At 45.8% G+C, this 1,286-nt stretch overlaps 1 protein-coding gene across 1 annotated transcript; it reads right to left on the reverse strand.

The window, feature by feature from the left end:
* Positions 1-561: 561 nt before the first annotated feature.
* LOC108284891 (40S ribosomal protein S15a-like) lies at positions 562-995 on the reverse strand. Its single transcript, XM_037728995.1, has one exon. The coding sequence runs from the start codon at positions 993-995 to the stop codon at positions 603-605; it is 393 nt and encodes a 130-aa protein (XP_037584923.1). The 3' UTR covers positions 562-602.
* Positions 996-1,286: the final 291 nt, after the last annotated feature.

Consider the following 1,286-nt stretch of genomic DNA (forward strand, 5'->3'; position numbering starts at 1 on the left):
TCAAGTGATTCTCCTGCCTCAGCCTCCTGAGTAGCTGGGTTTACAGGCACGCACTACCACGCCTGGCTTATTTTTTGTATTTTCAGTAGAAACAGGCTTTCATCATGTTAGCCAGGCTGGTCTCGAACTCCTGACTTCAGGTGATCCGCCCACCTTGGCCTCCCAAAGTACTGGGATTACAGGGGTGAGCCACTGTGCCTGGCCCTGTCTTTTATTTAATTGAACTTTATTTATTTATTTGTTTGTTTGTTTTTGAGATGGAGTCTCATTCTGTCACCCAGGCTGGAGTGCAGTGGCACAATTTTGGCTCACTGCAACCTCTGCCTCCTTGGTTCAAGCAATTCTCCTGTCTCAGTCTCCCAGGTAGCAGGGATTACAGGCACATGCCGCTATCCCTGGCTAATTTTTGTATTTTTAGAAGAGATGGGGTTTCACCATATTGGTCAGGATCATCTTGAACTCCTGGCCTTGGGTCATCCACCTGCCTCGGCCTCCCAAAATGTTGAAATTACAGGCATGAGCTACCGCACCTGGCCCTTGTTTATTTATTTATTTTTCAGAGTCCATGAGGCATTTTATTTGTAAATATAGGTATTACATCCCTAGAAAAAGAATCCCAGGATTTTCCCTCCTGTGTGTTTTCGTCTTGTTTCGTCATGGTCCATGATGCCAGCTGAGGTTGTCAGTACAATGAAACCAAACTGGCGGGATGGAAGCAGATTATTCTGCCATTTTTCTAGGTCTTTGAGTTGCACATCAAATCTGGGGCTGATCACTCCACGCTTGTTTAGCCTGCCTGTGAGGTTCACAACAATTTTCTCAGCTCTGTGATCATCAGTGATTTCAAATTCGCCAATGTAACCATGCTTCATCATCACAGTGAGAAACTGGATGATGACTTTGGAGCATGGCCTAATAAGCACCTGGTGTTTGTCTTTCTTTTCAGCTTTGTTGATGCTCTTGAGAGCATCAGCCAAGACATTCATGTGCACCATTGTGGCAGTGCGGAAAGATGGCAGAAAGAGCTATTTATTTATTTTAAGACAGGGTCTTACTCTGTCATCCTGGCTGGAGTATATTGCCCAATCTCAGCTCACTGTAGCCTCTGCCTCCTGGGCTCAATCAATCCTCCCACCTCAGCCTTCCAAGTAGCTGCACCACCATGCCTGGCTAATTTTTAAATGTTTTTGTAGAGACAGGATTTCACCGTGTTGCCCAGGCTGGTTTTGAACTCCTGGGCTCAAGTGATTGGCCTGCCTTTGCCTCCTAAAGTGTTGAGATTACAG

Source organism: Cebus imitator, unplaced genomic scaffold (genome assembly GCF_001604975.1).
Source record: "Cebus imitator isolate Cc_AM_T3 unplaced genomic scaffold, Cebus_imitator-1.0 Scaffold285, whole genome shotgun sequence".
Classification (NCBI taxonomy): Eukaryota; Metazoa; Chordata; class Mammalia; order Primates; family Cebidae; genus Cebus; species Cebus imitator.